At 33.2% G+C, this 16,313-nt stretch overlaps 5 protein-coding genes across 6 annotated transcripts; 2 read left to right on the top strand and 3 right to left on the bottom strand.

The window, feature by feature from the left end:
• Positions 1–827: 827 nt before the first annotated feature.
• LOC135836332 (protein roadkill-like) lies at positions 828–2,486 on the top strand. 2 transcript variants are annotated; one of them, XM_065351111.1, is made up of 3 exons: positions 828–1,035; positions 1,156–1,339; positions 1,521–2,486. In XM_065351111.1, the coding sequence occupies exons 2-3, from the start codon at positions 1,303–1,305 to the stop codon at positions 2,345–2,347; spliced, it is 864 nt and encodes a 287-aa protein (XP_065207183.1). In that variant the 5' UTR covers positions 828–1,035; positions 1,156–1,302; the 3' UTR covers positions 2,348–2,486. The 2 variants fall into 2 exon arrangements, with proteins under 2 accessions (XP_065207183.1, XP_065207182.1); XM_065351110.1 differs by having other exon boundaries at positions 1,156–2,486.
• Positions 2,487–2,774: 288 nt separating this feature from the next.
• LOC135836320 (uncharacterized) lies at positions 2,775–6,050 on the bottom strand. The gene is made up of 4 exons (XM_065351085.1): positions 4,941–6,050; positions 4,657–4,869; positions 4,423–4,569; positions 2,775–4,337 (listed from the first exon to the last, which is right to left on the bottom strand). Exons 1-4 carry the CDS (start codon positions 5,379–5,381, stop codon positions 3,717–3,719), a joined length of 1,422 nt encoding a protein of 473 aa, XP_065207157.1. The 5' UTR covers positions 5,382–6,050; the 3' UTR covers positions 2,775–3,716.
• A 776-nt stretch (positions 6,051–6,826) lies between these two features.
• LOC135836317 (mesoderm induction early response protein 1-like) lies at positions 6,827–11,446 on the bottom strand. Its single transcript, XM_065351082.1, has 9 exons — positions 10,729–11,446; positions 10,422–10,449; positions 10,177–10,319; positions 9,877–10,105; positions 9,723–9,784; positions 9,369–9,647; positions 9,127–9,300; positions 8,922–9,049; positions 6,827–8,856 (listed from the first exon to the last, which is right to left on the bottom strand). Exons 1-9 carry the CDS (start codon positions 10,735–10,737, stop codon positions 8,640–8,642), a joined length of 1,269 nt encoding a protein of 422 aa, XP_065207154.1. The 5' UTR covers positions 10,738–11,446; the 3' UTR covers positions 6,827–8,639.
• Positions 11,447–11,570: 124 nt separating this feature from the next.
• SmB (small ribonucleoprotein particle protein SmB) lies at positions 11,571–12,331 on the bottom strand. Its single transcript, XM_065351084.1, has one exon. It carries the CDS (start codon positions 12,108–12,110, stop codon positions 11,679–11,681), a length of 432 nt encoding a protein of 143 aa, XP_065207156.1. The 5' UTR covers positions 12,111–12,331; the 3' UTR covers positions 11,571–11,678.
• Positions 12,332–12,422: 91 nt separating this feature from the next.
• Positions 12,423–15,564, top strand: LOC135836318 (E3 ubiquitin-protein ligase RNF170-like). Its single transcript, XM_065351083.1, has 7 exons — positions 12,423–12,579; positions 12,944–13,098; positions 13,175–13,278; positions 13,350–13,451; positions 13,521–13,588; positions 13,671–13,784; positions 13,858–15,564. Exons 2-7 carry the CDS (start codon positions 12,986–12,988, stop codon positions 14,152–14,154), a joined length of 798 nt encoding a protein of 265 aa, XP_065207155.1. The 5' UTR covers positions 12,423–12,579; positions 12,944–12,985; the 3' UTR covers positions 14,155–15,564.
• Positions 15,565–16,313: the final 749 nt, after the last annotated feature.

Here is a 16,313-nt window from a genome sequence, read left to right as displayed (position 1 = left end):
TCGATTGTTTGTTTGTTTGTTTGTTTGTTTGTTTGTTTGTTTTTGGTCGATGGTTTTTCAAATTGTTGAGGTTGAGGATGTTTATTATAGCAAATAGAATTAATATTTTGTTAGTTTAAATTCAATCATTGGATATATGTGAGAATGGGAAGTGTTAAAATACTTTTTGCTGTTTTAGCTGCAGCAGCTTCCGATTTTTTGATTAGGAGAATTGAGAACTAATTTTTCTCGTATCAAGGTATCATTTTTAGGTTCTTCCAATAGGTAAACACTATAGATTCCAACTACGAACTTTCAAAATCTTACAGTCTTCTCTCTCCAAGTAAACTCAGTAGAATCCAAAATCCATTTTTAAAAGCTGCTTGGTACCCTAGCAGATTCTAGTATATTTTCAATCTGCCAAAATCCGTGTAAAGAAACAAACCCAATGTGAACACTGAACAGAATTATGAAAGGAAGATGAAAAGCGGTCATAAATTTGCATACAAATTTATGAAAATCAGCAAAAATGAAAGATAATTACATATCTAGCAAATCGTAGTAAATATCAAAAATTCAAAAACGACTGAGAGGATGGTACATGAAAGATGAAATATCTCAAAATTGGCAAAAATATTCTCAAAAACCGAGACTACAATCTCATCTGAGTTGTCAGAGATGCTTCGTCCTTTCATTAATAAAAAAAATGGAGAATTATTCAATCAAAAAAATAAAGGCCTAATAAAACCTAATTACGTTTTGTCTTTCACTGTTGCGCATCTACATATTCCTGCAAAAACCTGTTTTGACTGTTTAGTGTTTTGAGTGTTTCTGTACGCTGATTGCGCATGCGTCGTGGGTGAGTGATATGCGATGCGAGCTCTTTGGACAGCTGTATAGACAGCTGATTGAAAATTTCAAGTGATAAGTATTCACTATTCAGTGATTTGAGTGATTCATCTCAACTCTCAAGAATCATCAATCAAGAGTCAAGACCAAGAAACAGAAGTGATCATTTTAGAGTGGATTGCACGGTTTATTCAATTCTTATTTCATGTAAGTATTTCCTTTGAGAAGTAAATTAGTACTTAGCCAAGTTGTTATCATACTGTCTCTGCAGAAGAAATTCAGCGACTTTGATAATTGGAATTCTAACATAATTTCTTCTTTTTACAGTGTTAGAGAGGTATTATCATTACACTGATGTACTTCAGCGATGAGCCAAAATCAACACCTTCCATCCGCATCTAATTCCAAAACAGAAACCTCCATTGTGGATAATCACTGTCTCGTTGATGTCAAATATGGGAAATTCTCTCATTTATGGACAATCAAACATTTTCAACAATTCCATTGCTCTGTAAGTGAAGTTCTGAAGTCGACAGCATTCAGTGTTTCTACACATCCTGAGTATAAGTGGTACTTGGAATTGGAAATCAAAAACACGAAGCCCGACTGTGGCGACTATTTCGGATTATACTTACATCTTGATAGGGAAAATACCGTTGATGTATTAGTTAAAGCGAAATTCTGTTTATTAGATGGTGAACGAAATGAAGTATCCACTCTTCGGTATTCTAAAATTTTTGAAAATAATACTTCGAAGGGTCGTGATTCTCGTTGGGGATATCCCACATTCATTTCAAAAGCAGTATTGCTGAATCCAAATCCAACTCTGGGCAAAGAAAGATTACCCGAAGACACGTTGACAGTTCTTTGCGAAGCGAAATTCTATGTTGTAAACAGTACCACTACCGAAACAGTGCATTGGCATGGAATACAATCCACGATCAACGACAATAATCTCTCAACGAGTATGGAACATTTATTGCATAGTCAAGATTCAATTGATGTAAAATTTTCATTGGATGGAAAGAATTTCGGTGCTCATAAACTCATTCTATCGGCGCGTAGTCCTGTTTTCGCAGCTATGTTCAAACACAACATGTTGGAAAATCAACTCAACGAGGTAAAGATATCGGACATAAATCCTGAAGTATTTGAAGAATTTTTACGGTTCTTGTATTCCGATAAAATCTCAGATCTGAGGATGGCACGTGATTTACTTGTAGCAGCTGAGAAATATAATGTCGATAGTCTAAAACTTCTTTGCGAAGAAATTATGGTGCGGGATTTATCAGCGAAAAACGCCACTGATTTTTTAGTGCTCGCTGATTTATATCGAGCTGAACGACTGAAAAAACAAGTTATATTTTATATCAAAACGCATCCTGCTAATATAATGTTAACCGAGTCGTGGAAAAATACAATTATAGCGCATCCTCATTTATTCGACGAGGTGAATGGACCTTTCGTGTCGACAGATTCTCAATTATCGAAGAGTTCCTCGGAAACGACGACTACGTAAGCCTTAGCATTTGAAGAAAATGATTCAAGTTTAAATCTACCTAATTGTTTTTCATTGTGTTCTCAAATGATTTTGTTCTAGTGTTTAATTTTATACTTAGGTTAATTCAAGTTTGGTAATAAAGAAACCTACTCAAGTATTCCTATTTTGTTTATTTTTGGTGAGTGATAAAAATTCATCATCTTATTCCAGACATAAATTTCCAAATTCAATATTGGGAATATGAATATGATGAGCTTCAGCTTGTAATCATCTTGATGTGCTTCGACATCAATTCATGTTCAACTTCGATCTAAGTATTTAGCTTTTGAAAAAGTTCCCTTCGATCTTTCAGTTCATACAGCAAACGAGTTTAAGGAATAAACCCGCAGGTTATCATCCGTAAAATCGTCAACATCAATTAAAAACGCCAAAAAAAAAAAATAGATGCAACAAAATCAAATTATATTTGATTAATTAATAATAAGTATAAAAACGACAAAAACGTACAAAAATAATGCTTAAAGCATCCTTAAATACAAATTAACACGAAATAACCTTAAAGAAACGAATTTGTACTATACAATTTTATCAGTCGCTATATAGATGATGCTTCTCGTAAGTTTGAATAATTTTTACTTAATTGGAGAATCCTTTTGAGCATTTAGTCAATAAGGGCTTTTCGTATTATTACAAAAATACCAATATCAAAACGATTTCGTACGATTTAAATACAATTATTATAAGAACGATTTACGAAATAAGCAATATCACGATACAAGAGATATCCGATTCGATTCAATTTCTAGATTAGAAATATTACATATTAACTTTAATGTGTACGAGTTGACTGAATTCTCAAAGCATCTTTAGAAATAAAATTTGTAGAAAAATTGATGATAATAACCAGATTAAAAATATGGTTATTTAAAAAATTGATGACGATAAAATATCTCAGTAATAGTGCGGTGGAAAAAACACTATTAAAACATATTTTAAAAATAAAGTTTGCAGCATAAATACAAAATTTCTATCAAATTTTAAACATATCAACTACAAGTTGGAGAAAATATCATTTAAGAAGCTATTAAAAATGAATTTAAAATATAAAGAGAATGGATTCAATAAATAAACGAGCTTATGAAATATAGGAAAAAGTAATGAAGATTATTATCTTCATTAATAACTTATAATATATTAATAATGGTACGTTTCAAAAAAAAAAATTGAGAAAGCGTATCCGAAAATAAATAGTTTTGAATAAATAAATAAATAATTAAAAAATATAAAAGAAAATATGGCACCGTAAATAAACTTATAGTATATAAATAACTTACGAACGAGCAACAAATTTAAATAAACAATACAAACAAAAACGCTGACTGGTTCTTTACAAGAAAAACTGGTGATGATCGTTCTCATCACATTTGTTCAAAACTAAAGCTTCTAAAGCTTCTTGAAGTATTGTTTCTATTTGTTTTTCAGGAACATTCGGGTAAAGCGAGCTTGTAAATTGGTTACTTTCGTAAGTATCGTTGAAATACGACTTGGCGAATTGACGATCGTTGTCATTATTCCAAGATGACGTACCATAGATGGAGTAAAAATCGGTATCCGAACCGTTGGAATTGGAACATCCACCAGGAGAGCTTTCGTTGGAAAATGGGAACAAGGAACTCATAGGACTATCGTTGGTCACTTGAGTACAATACGAGCTCGACGGCGGAGTACCGAATGCCGAGCCAAACGTGTGAGTACTTTCGCAAGATGAAAACAATTCGAAATTCGGCCCATCAAAAGTTCCAACGGAGGCGTCCATTTTCTTGAAATGATTCATCGACGAAAATTTATTGTTGTTGAAATCAAATACGTTGTCCGGTTTCGGGAATAATTCGCTGGTTTGGTATTTGTCGTCGAAATCGTTGTATTGTTTAGATGACGAGAAAAGAGACTGATTAGACCAAGGCGAAGAGAAGTCCGGGAATGGCGACAAGTTTTCCGGTGTAAAACTCTGTAAGAAGCACAAATATATCAATGATTGAGAATACTCATGGAGCGTAACAAGAGACGTAATTGATTACTATAACGATGCTTACTTTAGAAGGAGATTTGTAATCTTCGTTCGGTCCGAGAGGAATGAAAGGAGTATCGAAATCGTTTCTGGAATCTTTCGTAGACAATTCGTCGTCGTATCTTTCCGAAGATTTCTTCCTGGGCGAATAATTTTTCTCGTTTGGAGAATCCTGCAAAGAAATCTACGTTAAAACCGTTCTTTTTCATGAAACTTATCACCACTTATCACAAAAGTTGCTCGAGTAAACAAAACTAACCTGTTTCATCGATCCTTTGTTCTGCAGCTTCTTACTCCACAAGAATACTTTCACATTCTGACCCCATCTCGAGTTGGCGATTTGGCTAAGTTTACGACGAGCTATAGCCGCTTTCTGATGTGTATCAAAGTACAACGTGGCCATCAACGTTCTCTGAGCCATATTTCGTTTAATGGTCACATTCACCACATCTTTAGTATTCGTACGAATTTCCTAAGCAAATATCACACAATCAGCACCACATATTCTAATCACACAACGAGCAAATCAACGAACATGCTTACTTGTTCCAAGTTTTCATCATTCCAACGAAAATCCAATCCGTACATTTTCAACGTGCAGTTATTGAAGCTAATCTCAGCGTGTACGTAATGTCCTTTACGTAGCGGGTTCTGGGGTAGTAAAACGACCGCTTCTTCGGCTTCCTTAGCCGACGAAAACGTGACGAAACAAAATCCTCGGTTCTCATTTTCGAAATTTATCATCAACCTGATCAGATAAATTTTACCCACGCGGCAACAAAAGTCGTAAATTTCATCTTCGTAACAATCGGCTGGGAGTTTGGAAATGAATATTTCGGCGTTGGTGGGCGCTTTCTCGATCCAATTTACCGGCGGACCCAAGTACCTTTGGCCATTTTCTTGTCTTGTCGGACAATTCGTTCTAATCGAAAGATTACGCAATCTTTCTTGCAAGTTTCCATGGTACGAATGCTTGGACGACATTTTAATGCAATATTATTTGGTACTTACTCGATCAACTCGTGGTTCAAGTAACGTCTCGAAGTGTTTTTAAAAAAATTGTATAAAACTTTCGTCAAAAAACACGAATCGTTAAAAAATACCGATAGATCACCGCGTCAAATATTAAATGCAACAAAGAATACTTTTAAGCCATGAATTTACTCTTAAATAATGGTAAGACAAAGGTCTTCGTCAGACATACAGCATCAAACTTCTTCAAATGAATAAATTATCCGTTAAGATTTGAATCGGAAACAGGTAAAAAAGTACAGACAAGTGTTCGTCGAAGGACGGTGTCGGTAGCATGTGCATATTTGTGGTGGGTGGTGTGACTGACCTATCAGTGGCACGAGCCATATCCCCCATATTGGCGACGCGCTGTCTGCCAATTTCTTCGGGTGTCGGCGGAGGTGTAGCAGGGTGAAGAGGGTGTTCGAAGTTCGTGATTTTGAATTTAACGGTTGATTGGGCTAGTGGATTCTTTTTCAATTTTTGGTCTTGTTCTAACTAGTCTACCAGACATACTTCTGAAGGGTTCAATGCTCAAGGAGAGTATAACAGAATAGGTACGATGACTTGTGCCAACCGTTAACAATTCTTAATTTCAAATTTTACCAAAACGATGTACGAAATAAGAATTATGGAATTGAAAAACGAACGGTTTAATTATATGTACTGGGAAATGATATTGTATGCTTCCTTTAAATATTCGAAAAATTGTTTAAATCTAATCGGTAATTCAAATATGGGTTTTTGACTCTTGTTTTTATTCGATAATTTAATGAACGAAGAAATGAATTTATTTCTGAATAGGGATAGTTTCCAATTCCAAAATTCATTTCGAATCATCAGAAAGAAATACCGGACATGGAAATCACTTTTCAGAGATTAGATTAGCGATGAGCGTAGCATAGCTTAGGCTGGTATTTTTCTAACGCAGAATAATTGAGAAGGCTGTTGCCATTCATCAGTTTAAAAATAACTAGATAGTATTCTCATCACGAAATTCTTAGGACAAAAATCTGAAATCTCTACATGCCAATTTCTCTAGTCTTTGATGATCATCCAGATAAGTCAGGAATAGTCTCATTCTCATTAGGTATGTATAGCATTATCTATCTATTCAGCAGATTCAGTTGAATTCATCATTTCTTCATTCCACATAGGGTCTGATTATTCAAATCGTATCTCAAGACGCCGAAATGATAATTCATTTAAAAATTGTCATTTTTACAGCAGTTAAATGACTTCATTAGCTTATCGACACCTACACCACTTGATGAGTTGATTCCACTGCTGGCATGCTTCTCTGCTATCATTATAATTGAGCAGAGCATCTCACAGTTGGAAGTCAAGAGACCCATAAATCTTATTCTTCGGTCAGCAACACCAATCCTTCCTCAAATAATAAAAATTGAAACCGATCGTAAAATTTGAAAACTGTATTTACACATTCCGTCAATACCATCAGAACAATAATTTTACACTTTTTCTAAACGATTAGGTAGGTAACTGTATTTAGACAATTTAATGAGCTAAAATGTATTACGTTCTTTAAAGACTGAATCAGTAGTAAAAAAAAAAGAAAAACATTATACTAGATTGTCAGCAAGTTACAAACAAATAAATAAAATCACGAGTTATATGAAATTTCAACATAAATCAGGAGACACAGTCACCAACAACAATAAATAAATTAAAAATTATATCGCAATAAGTTAGAGGATAAAATTAAGCTTAAAAATCTTCAGATATCTGAACGCGTTAATCACTTGAGAGTTCACCGGGAGTTGTGGACGGTATTTTTACTCTTTAATAACACTCAAACAGCATACCCCCCAATATTACTCACGCAACATAGACGCCTTCAATATCCGTACTCGTAATCAGATCGCTAAACGGAAGCATTTACGCGATACAATTAAAAATTAAATCACAAAACTAAAATTACACATTAAAATTGTAGTGTATAAATACTTAATCAAAGGCACATGTACTTAAAGTAGAAAAAAAATAGAGACACAATTAATACACGACATGATTTATAAATGAAAGTAAAGACCACAAATAAATAAGTTGATGAAATTCGCAGTAATAACAGAATCCTTGCAGGCCCTATCGGTAAATAAAAAAGTACATGTCTTATATTACTCTAGGTTATAAGGAACAATTAAATTGTACTTGAGTTTAAAATAAATATCTACAATCAAATTGTAATAATGCAACATTTTTTCAAAGGTATTAACAAAATAAACCAAATCAAATCACAGCAGTCTGGAAAATTTTCAGTAGCGAAGGATTTTTTTTCAATTTGAGAGAACATTCGAATTTCTGTATTTTGAAAAATGTAACGTATGGTTGATTAAAACATAATTCAAGCGATTTAAAATTCACCAGACTAGTAAAATCAAATTTCTTTCGTACCTATGCCATTTTGCAAAAAGATTTTCTACACTTTAGTCGATAGAAAGAAAACCTACTTATTCTTTAAACACGATAAGTTTAAAAGATCAACTTTTGAAAAATTCAAGATTCTTATTTTACTTATCCGAAAATGGTATTTTGACAATTGAATGTATTTCAACAAGTCAATACACATTAAGAATACAGACAACATGATTTTAAAATTCACCTTAAGCATAAATAAACTTGGCGATAATTTGAACAAATGAGCATTTCATGGTTTCAATTTTAAACAATATTCATCTTCGAACAAAGATACGTTCGAAATTCACAATTAATCGTGTACGTTTTAGTACATAGAATAACTAAAATCATCATTATTACTCTCGCTGCACCCGACATAAAATGAAACAAAACAATAAATAATGAAAAATAAACATAACAATTAAAACCAGATTTGCTCATAGAACACACGATGAAAAAAACACACAATTAAACCAGATGAGTGAATAAAAACATTAAATAACGATGAATTAAAAACAAAAAACGAAAAGTTGAGTGGTTCGATCATTGGGTTTCTGTACGACATTTTTGTCATTTACCTTACGTTGATAGTTTAAAATATAAAATGAAAAAAAAAAGTTTAAAAAATTAAAAAATAATTTAAATGCACTCGATAAATTGCCGTACATCACATGATTCCGTTGGAAAAATCAACGACCATTTCATTAACGCTTTCAGCAAAATTTCACCAAATGGTTTTTTTAAAAGAAAAACAATTAAGAGATATTTCAGGTAATACGACACTGATCGCAGATTGTAGCCGATCTACGAATTCTAAGAAGTGACCGCGTTTTTACCTCTTAGTAACGTGACGCTATCTTCAGATCGCAGATCATCGTCCATTAAATGTCTAATAGGACGACTGCCACCGGGGCCAGTATTAAATAAAAAATCACCATTGTTGCAGCTACTATTCGCGTCAACAGTTTCACCGTTGGAATCAGGTTGTTCTTCAATTTCTGGTTCGTCGTTACACTTTTCCATGAAATCCCTACGAAATTACACATGATTAAAACCGTTCATCGGAGTTGCTTGGTTTAATTTTTCAATACTTACGTTATCTCAGGATGCATGTTGTATTTCTTTTTCTCCATTCTGAAATTACTAACGAACACGTCGTGTCTTTCTGATTTCTTCCAATAATAATAAAACTGAACTAATTCTTCGACAGATCGCGTACGAACCTACATAGTAGCAGAAAAAAATTGAAATTTCGAGACAATATTCGGTGAAAACGAATTATTTACGATAAAAATCTTACTTTATGTAATTGAATTTGATGGAAGTCTTTGCCAAAAGAATACAACCCGCTTTCAAAATGAGTACATTCATCTTCAGACCATAAACTCATATTTGTTTGTGGAATAACATTTAAACGTTGACGTCTTAAAGCTTCTTCAACATTGAAACCGCATTGCAGCAGTAAGTATAATGCCTAAAGAAATACAATCGATATGGAATTTCGAATAAAAGAAAATGAATTCGATAAAATTATGCAATTACCTGTTCATCATCTTTAACGGCGACAGAATCGTACGGTCGATTTCTTTTTCTTTCTCGAATCACAACGCTAAATTTTTTTGCATCATTCTTTTTACAATCGTTTTTTTTATTCAAAAATTTAAGTTCTCGAACTTTACTCAAGTATTTTTCAACTTCCTCTTCTGGTAATTTTTTTGGATCCCATAGTAATTTATCTTCATTTTCATACGGTAAAGCATCGTCATATTTACACAGGCCTTCAGGTACAATAGCTTGAAATTCGACACCTATTCTCACGCACTGAAATGATGTTCGAATTTAGGCATTTTCAAAGCAGCACGTACTCGTACACTAAAAAAAAACTAGGTTACAAACCTTTTCTTCGTCCTCTATATTGAATAAATAGTCGTCATCTTCGTCCATATCCTCTTCACTATCTGCAAATTCAACGGTATTATCGCCATTAAAATCTCTCTTATAAGTTGAGCGAATTAATCAAACGAAAAATAATTGAGAAAAAACTACGCACTTGAATCGGAAGGGTGATTATCTCTTAGGTATCGAATTTTTGAACGTTTTTTAGGAGGTTCGTCTTCGTCACCGTCTTCAGAATTATGATTAGCTTCAGGTACAGATGCTTCGTTTAAATTTGTTGAACTTTGAGAAACGTCACCTTCGACATTTAGTATTTCCGGAGCACATTCGTCGAAATTGTATCCGTACATATTAAGTAATTCCTCCAAAGGCATATCTCTTTCCTGTCAAAACATCAATAGCGTGTATTAACCTCGTACACGATTTTGTATTTTTTAAAAATGAATCAATTTACCCTTTGAAGATCAGCTAATTCTAGTAACTGCGAATCCAGCGGTTCGATTTCTTCTTCTTCGTCGAGCGTAGCCTCGTCGTCGAACTCATGAACGAGCATATCAGCCGTAGGAGTGAAATCTCGGTCCATTTCCAGAGATTCATCTATTATCAAAATAACTATTAAGTATTCAATTTTACATTTCAGCAGATGAAATTCCAGATCAAAATTCGATCATTTTGAAACTACGGAAGTGAAACACAAACCTGAGCTTGAACTATCACCTTTGATAACCTGAAACAGATCAAAATGAGCAATAATTAGGATAAAGCTGATATCGTAGATCTGAGGAGGAATTTTAAATACACTTAGAAAAGAAATATAGGCTCAATAAAATGATGGATGTAGTTTATTTAGATGATAAAATCATAACTGTGTTAAAGCTGATACGATGTTGATCTATCGTTACACGATAGGTTTATTATTATTTTCAATTCGAGGAACTTTCTTGATAGATAATTCGTAAGTAAAACATCGAGAAAAATGAAATAATGACTATTTAATTAAACAAACCTCAGACATTTTTGGCGATTTTGCTCAAACTGATAAAACTGTTCTATTCGGATTTGAGGTCTGGGGCTCAGCGATAAAACATTGGGCAAACTTATTACAATAGTGCAACTAGAAAATTCAGTTTAAAATACTTTACAGTACACTTATACATTATTATTAATCAATTTTTTATATTTAATCAGAAGAATTTTCACGTACACACTCAATACAACAAAAAAATGTATACAGATTAAACAACAAACATTCACAGATTATGGAGGTGAAAACGCCATTTTGTTTTGACTTGAGAACGCATCTGTGATAACATTACCTATCTTTTCACGTATTCGTCGATAGGAGACGAAAAAAGTTACGTGCTACCATCTTTCGTCGATTCTTTCAATTTCACTCATGATGCAAAAAAAAGAGACAAGCAATGATCTCGAAGACCATTTCTGATTTCATTCGACGCCGGACGCCGGACGTAGCTCCGGTAGCTCATGCCTCATTTCTGATTTCGTCGCTGCAGTGCATATTATTTTCAACGTTTTATTCGAAAATTATAAAATGAAATGAGAATCAACCTTCTGATTCTGAACTATCGAATAAAGTCGCCGGAAAACCATCGCAGGGGTTTGTGGAGACATTACGAAAATAATCGACAAGAATTTCATTTCCTTAGTAAAATCGGAACCATATTCTTCGCATGAAACAAATGGTAAACAAGTTCTCAAACACTCAAAACTACCGGTATTTCGATCCGAAAAATACTTCCAAATTCAGTTCTTAACATAGCTATTGAGTTCTCGCCTAATTCGAGCTGTCGAAGAGACAAAACAGAATACAATAAATCATTAATAAAATACTTCAAAAATATACAAATTTATTGAATACGAGAGAAAATATAATACATAACCACGTGAAACATACAACTTGATTTTACATTGACTTAAGACAATGATGGAATTCCACTAAGTTGGGCGCATCATTTGCATATTCGGCGCACCTAAGCCTGGATAGGCTCCATGGGCCATACCTGGGACCATCGGCATAGGAGCTGGAGGTATACCTCTACCGGCAGGATGTCCTGCTCCAGGACCGGGCATTGAGCCTGGCAACGGCAATCTGGGGAGATTTTCATCGGGTGGCGGCGGTCCTTCTGTTGTGATGGTGACAACGCTGTCTCCTCTTAACAATACAAAACCGAGGACTCGTTTCTCTTCTCTGGGTGGCGCATCGCCTTTATTTCGATATTTTCGATATTCATCGCACTCCGAAAGTATAATATTCATATACTTATCGAACGCCTTGAACGTTCCGATGAACGTTCTGCCGTCCAGTAAGATAACACGGACACGGTAATTGATAATTTGAATTAGTTTGTTGTTTTTGGTTACCGGCATTTTTAAATTCACGAACAAAATAATAATTAACTCAACTTCAATTTCTTTTCTTCAGACGTTCTGACAAAAGTTCTTCTCGAATTAAACTTTTCTCATCAAAAATGATAACATCACAACATTTTTTTTTATTTTATTACACAACGAAACGAACGGAGAGTTTCAAAATTGAGAAGAAAATTCCAACTTTCCAAGGATCCCGCAAGGATCAAGGATGGAATGAAAAATGTAAAAGATAACGATCAACAATCAATGACTGGAAGGAAACTATCGAAATCAAAAAAAAAGAACGAAAGAATATTGTTTATTTTTGTTAACCGTTCGTGCAGTCTCGTTCGAATTGAGCCCAAGTTCGAGCGTTGACCATCGTTCTTGAAGCTGTCGTTCAGATAATCAAAAGTTATGTGGATTTATCAAATGCTGTAGAATTTGGAATTTGGCTATTTGCGATGTAGAAAAATGCAGTTTTGAAGTAAGTTTCCATTATACTTTTAGATTAATATTACAATAAATTGTACGCATTTTCTCCGATTATATCTAAACTACCAACTAATGATTCTCTGGGACGAAAGTTCTATCTCTAAATGAAACAATACGTTTTAGATCAGCTGTGTAGTATTCAGGTTACTCATCAGCTAATTCAAGAATAAATATCTTACTTCTCGTCTTCTCATTCCTGATTTAATACGTCTTGAACTTCATAGCAGATAGTGTACAATCATTACCTAATTCCTAAAATCTTGTCTTACATTTTACAACAATAAATGTGTGCTTACATATTTTGAATTGTTAGCTTAAAATATGCCTTAATTTCAATTCTATTCAACAATTCACAGAGATTTATATTCGGACGTGAAGATTTCAACACTATATCGGAGATGGAGTATTTCATGGATGGTGTTGGAAATGAACTTCTGGCGTTCCTCGTCGTATACGTTTGCATATTCTTCGCAATATTGTTCACAAATGGCTTCAGCTTTACTTCTCTGAGGTTAGTGTTCAACCTATCGTGGATTATTTATTCATCTTAATGCAGTATAGATCACTTCATTTACCATTTATTGTAGGAATCTTAAATACTTTTGGTCATACTTGAAGAGTTTATTCGGAAGAAGCCATGTCACTATAGAAGAGCAAGTTTCTGATGAAACCGAATCTGATAATGAGCAAAGTGAGCTAATCATTGTTTTCTCATATATTATATCGTTGACTCGTATCTGTATCTTTTTTTTTTCAATCTAGATCAAGCTTTGGATATACGAGTTTTCAATACTGGTTGCTGTGTTTGTTTGAATGATGACTGCGAATTTCCGATTACTTCGGTTTGTGGGCATTGTTTTTGTGGTAAGTTATTTTTTGACCTACTAAAAACTGCTAACAACATTTGATTGTAATTCTGTTCATTTGTCTCAGGAATATGCGCTATGAACTTAATCGAACATAACTCAGTTCCAATTAAATGTCCATTTTGTCGTCAAGAAGTTAGTAGAATCGTTTTCGTCTAGATTTAATTCAACTATGAATCACGGATTGTTATTTTTAAAATCAATTTTTTCCCTACAGTGTCGAGTACTATTTTTACCTTCCAATGATTTTCGTCACAGCAACAGTGACCTACATAGATCAATTCACAGATCTGTAACAACTTACAATTCAAGAGCGGGGAATCGAATTCCGGTAAAGAATTATATGATGTCATCAAAATCGTGAATTTTTATTTTGAAATTTAATCAATTTTTGTCGTGTTTAGTTCTTGAATAGGTTACGTGACGTGCCAGTGATCATTCGTCATTTGATGGGATCGTTTTCAGCATTTCATCGAGGATTAGTTTTTCGATTGAAATGCCATGTCGTAGCGGCCTTACTATTCGCTCCTTTTTACGTTTTACTGTCTACCGATATAATCCCCGAGAACGTGTTCGGTTTGATCGGCTTTATTGACGATATTATTGTTTTAACATTCCTTGTAATTATAATCGCCCGAACGTATACAAATATTGATTCGTCGATGACATTCGACGATATACGAGCTGCTGCTTTTGAATAAATTCATTTCTTTTTTTTTTTAATAACTGTGTTCCCATTTAAAGTGTGTAATTTTAGTTTAATTTTTACGCTTGCTTTTTATTACTTGAACATTTTTTTTAAATTGCTAAAAATGTGTTAGCTTTCATTTTTTTTCCTCGTTTAGTTTGTCATGAACTGTATCAGCAAATCGTATTTGTGATCGTTTTTACTTCGTATTTAAGCAATCAAATAGAATAGGTAGGATTAGATTGTTTGTATTGTAACACTAAAGAAAAGTATATAAATTTAATCGAGTCTAAAATCGAATATAAGACTGAAATAGATCGGGTTTACCTCTACTGTTCATGCTCGAAAGTTTGTAATGATATTGAATCTCGTTTTGAGGAGATAATTTTTTTTAAACATTTGTTTAGTTCCTTGATATATTTTTCACTAACCAATTAGATTTCAATCATGAGAAAAAGTATCGTTTTGTTAAATTTATTAATAGTCGACGGAAGTAATTTTATCCTATTGATGAGCTATTATATTTTGTATGTTGCTAAACAAAATGAGCTTTTTTTATACTAATTAATTTTTTATGCTTGTTTTGTTCCTTGAGCAAATGCACCAGTATCTACGTAAATTTGCGCTTTGCCAGGCTCATCTGATATATTGACACCATTTGACACTATGGATCATTTACGTTCTTCAAATATTTCTATAATGTCCCCGGAATACTTTATTTCTACCTACATACACCAAAGGAAAATCGTACGTATGCAAATTTATCGAAATCTTAGCAATAGAAGGTTTCATTGGTCGTTATTCTCAAGTTACGAGTATAAAAATAACAAAACAGATTTTTATGATCGATATAAATGTATTTGTAGGTAGCAAAATTTCGTTTCGTAGAATTAGTAGGTTTTCTCAACTCGAATACACAAATGTGTATATTTTCCTTAGTGCCATTATACTTTTCTTTTACAAAGCTTTTTCAAGCTTTTCTTTGCATTTTCAAGACATGGTCGCTTTTTTTTGTATTATGATTTTTTTACGTTTAATTTTTGCACAAATGATAATTTGTACCTATAACACTTTGATTCGAATGCTAGTTCTTTATCAAAAGCGTTCGTATTTTGCACTTTTTTCTTCGGAGAAATTGGTATTTTTATTTTGTAATAGTTACCAAATTTAACATTACTTTCAATTCAATTTTCATTCGACTTAACATTATTAGTAAATAATACCTACTTTATTAAGATGAAATAACTACCATAGTTATTTTTTTTAAAGAGTTCTTTCATTTTAGGTTAATGTTAATCGATTTGTAAAAGTTTTCAATCTCAAGATGTATTTTTGTTGTATCTAATTTAATGTACTTTTGTAAGTTGTATGTTTGAAAGTAAATAGTTTGTTTATTCGAATAATAAACATTTTGAAATAATTATTCATTTTTAGTTGAATTTTTGTTTTAAAAAAATAATGCTTGCAATAAGCTCATTATTTAGAATGAAAAACTGGTGTTTTTAGTGAGTTATATGCAAGTTTCTGCAGTCCATTTCGAAGCTAAAATTCATAGGTAAGTGTTCAGTTTCTGTTTAAAGGCACAAAATATACCTCGATTACAACTACATATATTCTTAACGAGAGGATTTTTGCCGGAATTATCAAATTAAAGGAAGCTTTTACGATCTAATCATACGAAGAATTATTTTGTAGAACTAGTTTCTGTCTAGATATTAAATAATTTGATTTAAAAACTCCAGGATTTGACATGTGCATGAATACACAGTCAAAATCGTGGATATTAGAATGCATCGTGTTTACGTTGCATAACTTCATTTTCCAGGCATTTTGCTTATGCAATTCATTCGACACCAATTCAGTATTCAAATCCTTATCGCGCCAATCACCCCCCGCTCCACACTCACGGTTCAAAAAAAGATATTATTTTTTTCATCCTTTCAGAAGCTAATTTGATTATTTTGAGATTTTGTACGCTAATTGACGTATAATTCGACTAAAATCATCGTACATTATTTGACTACCGGATTAAACTGACGCAGGTATTTTATAATATTGTCAACGACAGAAAATACCCGCACTCTTGGTCCCCTCTTCGGTAAAGTTGAGATAAAAGGAGTGGTTATTTCCTCCAATGGAAGAGCGCCTTTCTTCGTTTATGTGATTTACGAG

This window comes from Planococcus citri, chromosome 2 (genome assembly GCF_950023065.1).
Source record: "Planococcus citri chromosome 2, ihPlaCitr1.1, whole genome shotgun sequence".
In the NCBI taxonomy this organism is placed as follows: domain Eukaryota; kingdom Metazoa; phylum Arthropoda; class Insecta; order Hemiptera; family Pseudococcidae; genus Planococcus; species Planococcus citri.
This window is presented reverse-complemented; position numbering and strand designations above follow the sequence as displayed.

What these genes read in the sequence shown, in the direction of transcription:
- LOC135836317 (XM_065351082.1), bottom strand. An exon ending in ATCAAATTCAATTACATAAA is followed by an intron (nt 9,050 to 9,126) that starts GTAAGATTTTTA and finishes GCTACTATGTAG; the next exon opens with GTTCGTACGCGATCTGTCGA. An exon ending in AACATGCATCCTGAGATAAC is followed by an intron (nt 8,857 to 8,921) that starts GTAAGTATTGAA and finishes GTAATTTCGTAG; the next exon opens with GGATTTCATGGAAAAGTGTA.
- SmB (XM_065351084.1), bottom strand. Translation starts at nt 12,110, where the DNA reads ATGCCGGTAACCAAAAACAACAAACTAATTCAAATTATCAATTACCGT.
- LOC135836318 (XM_065351083.1), top strand. Translation starts at nt 12,986, where the DNA reads ATGGAGTATTTCATGGATGGTGTTGGAAATGAACTTCTGGCGTTCCTC. An exon ending in GTCCATTTTGTCGTCAAGAA is followed by an intron (nt 13,589 to 13,670) that starts GTTAGTAGAATC and finishes TTTTCCCTACAG; the next exon opens with TGTCGAGTACTATTTTTACC. An exon ending in GAGCGGGGAATCGAATTCCG is followed by an intron (nt 13,785 to 13,857) that starts GTAAAGAATTAT and finishes TGTCGTGTTTAG; the next exon opens with TTCTTGAATAGGTTACGTGA.
- LOC135836332 (XM_065351110.1), top strand. Translation starts at nt 1,196, where the DNA reads ATGAGCCAAAATCAACACCTTCCATCCGCATCTAATTCCAAAACAGAA.
- LOC135836320 (XM_065351085.1), bottom strand. Translation starts at nt 5,381, where the DNA reads ATGTCGTCCAAGCATTCGTACCATGGAAACTTGCAAGAAAGATTGCGT. An exon ending in ACAAAGGATCGATGAAACAG is followed by an intron (nt 4,570 to 4,656) that starts GTTAGTTTTGTT and finishes ATTTCTTTGCAG; the next exon opens with GATTCTCCAAACGAGAAAAA. An exon ending in ATTACAAATCTCCTTCTAAA is followed by an intron (nt 4,338 to 4,422) that starts GTAAGCATCGTT and finishes TGCTTCTTACAG; the next exon opens with AGTTTTACACCGGAAAACTT.